The sequence below is a fragment of the Pteropus medius genome, unplaced genomic scaffold (genome assembly GCF_902729225.1).
Source record: "Pteropus medius unplaced genomic scaffold, Ma_sr-lr_union100, whole genome shotgun sequence".
Taxonomy (NCBI): Eukaryota; Metazoa; Chordata; class Mammalia; order Chiroptera; family Pteropodidae; genus Pteropus; species Pteropus medius.
In genome coordinates, this window is record NW_024352787.1 from 4,793,682 (window position 1) to 4,795,609 (window position 1,928).

At 32.7% G+C, this 1,928-nt stretch overlaps 1 protein-coding gene across 1 annotated transcript in view; it reads left to right on the plus strand.

Moving 5' to 3' along the window:
* SEMA3E (semaphorin 3E) overlaps nt 1–1,266 on the plus strand; it is a 100,949-nt gene extending 99,683 nt beyond the window's left edge. Inside the window, exon 16 of the mRNA XM_039849198.1 lies at nt 184–1,266. Coding sequence (XP_039705132.1) covers nt 184–636 — 453 coding nt within the window. The 3' untranslated portion in view covers nt 637–1,266. The remainder of the gene's footprint in view (nt 1–183) is intronic.
* Nucleotides 1,267–1,928: the final 662 nt, after the last annotated feature.

Genomic DNA, 1,928 nt, shown 5'->3' on the forward strand with positions numbered 1-1,928 from the left:
ACAGAGTTGATTTCATTACTTAGCCCCATCCCTTCTTTCTCTGTTATATAGGTAAGACTTTCAAGATTTCATTACATGATAATTAAAATGGAAAACTCAAGATGATAATGGAAAGGGTTATAGGTTGGTGTTTTTCTCTTCTGGATAGCATTCCAGTGCCATTAATTTTTTTTGTTCTTGCAGGTGAAGACAGATGACAGAGTGGTTAAGATGGACCTCGGTTTACTCTTTCTAAGAGTACGCAAAATAGATGCTGGTACCTACTTTTGCCAGACAGTAGAGCATAGTTTTGTCCATACTGTCCGTAAAATCACCCTGGAGGTAGTGGAAGAGGAGAGAGTAGAGGAAATGTTTAACAAAGACTATGAAGAAGATGGGCCTCACAAGATGCCCTGTCCTGCTCATAGCAGCATCTCACAGGGAACAAAACCGTGGTACAAGGAATTCTTGCAGCTGATTGGCTACAGCAATTTCCAGAGAGTGGAAGAATACTGTGAAAAGGTATGGTGCACAGATAAGAAGAGGAAAAAGCATAAAATGTCACCTTCCAAGTGGAAGTATGCCAACCCACAGGAAAAGAAGCTCCGTCCCAAATCTGAGCACTATCGCCTGCCCAGGCATACACTGGACTCCTGATAGGGTGAAACCATTGACTGGCTTCTGAAGGATTTATGTTTGGAACCTAAAGAAATAGAAGGAAAAGGAAAAAAAAAAAAAATGAGAAACTATCCAACTTCTTTGCATTACCTAAAAGAGATTTCTGTAATACAGAAAAGACTATAGAGATGTTACGGTAAATTATTCCACATACTCATTTGGTTGGTTAAATATCACATAAAATTAACTAATTTTTAAAGTAAGTGTATTGCTTAATGGTTCACATTATATTTATCAAAAATTGACCATAGCTGTAGTCTTGAATACCTGGCTGTATTTCCATGGCAAATATTATTTTACCCTTGGAAGACTTAAGATTATTGGAAAGTTGATGAAAAAGTTAAATATTTTAATAATCACAGAAAAATAAAAATAAATGTTTTAATCTTTCTGAATTTTTCCTTTTCACCACAATGTAAGATATACACAATATCAGATACTTTAGCATTCTCATTTGAACTATCTGTACTTTTTAAATAATTATTGTATTAGTGTTGTCAAAGCCACGAGTTTTATGAAGCGGGTATATTGTAATTATTGTAAAGCATGAAAGAAAAATTGTGGTCACCTTGAGGCTTGAGAACTTCATAAAACATTTATTAAACCACATTCACAATGGTTATGTTTCATGAAGAAAACACGTTTTTCAAGTTCACTCCAGTGTGAAAGAATGAAGTGAAGGTAACTTTTCAGAAAGATATCACAGAATGTCAAAACAGATGGAGTTACAGTCAGAACTGAAAACTTTTTTGCTGCCCTCTTCTGGGAGAAAAAGTATATTCTCTCTCTCTTTTTTTTTTTTAACTGCAGTTTGTCTAGTAAAAAAATTGAAAGTAATTTCTTTAAGCATATCTAATCTATTTCAGAAGAAAACTAAGTGAAATAAAAATGTGTTAATGTTTATGTCATGCTTTAAGATGGAAATAACATGTTATGATTAACTTATTACCTCACAATCTCAAAATGACTATATTACAGCACTGAAGCTCTATAAGAATTAAATTTCATGCCTTCTAAATAATCTTCCCTGAACTCTAGAATATATTTGAGAAACATAATGTTTTATTTATGAAAAAATATTAAAGCATTTTGCTCTGTTATCAAATTTCCCTGTTTTATATTAACAAATGGGAAAAATGTTTCATGAGTTCACTTAACTAGCAAGATGTTTGGAGTGCTTTTACTTTTTCTCTTATAAATATTATCGAGAGCTTTTATCTTTGAAAATGTTTATTCCCTAAAGTTTTTCTTCTATTTTATTTGGCAATTAC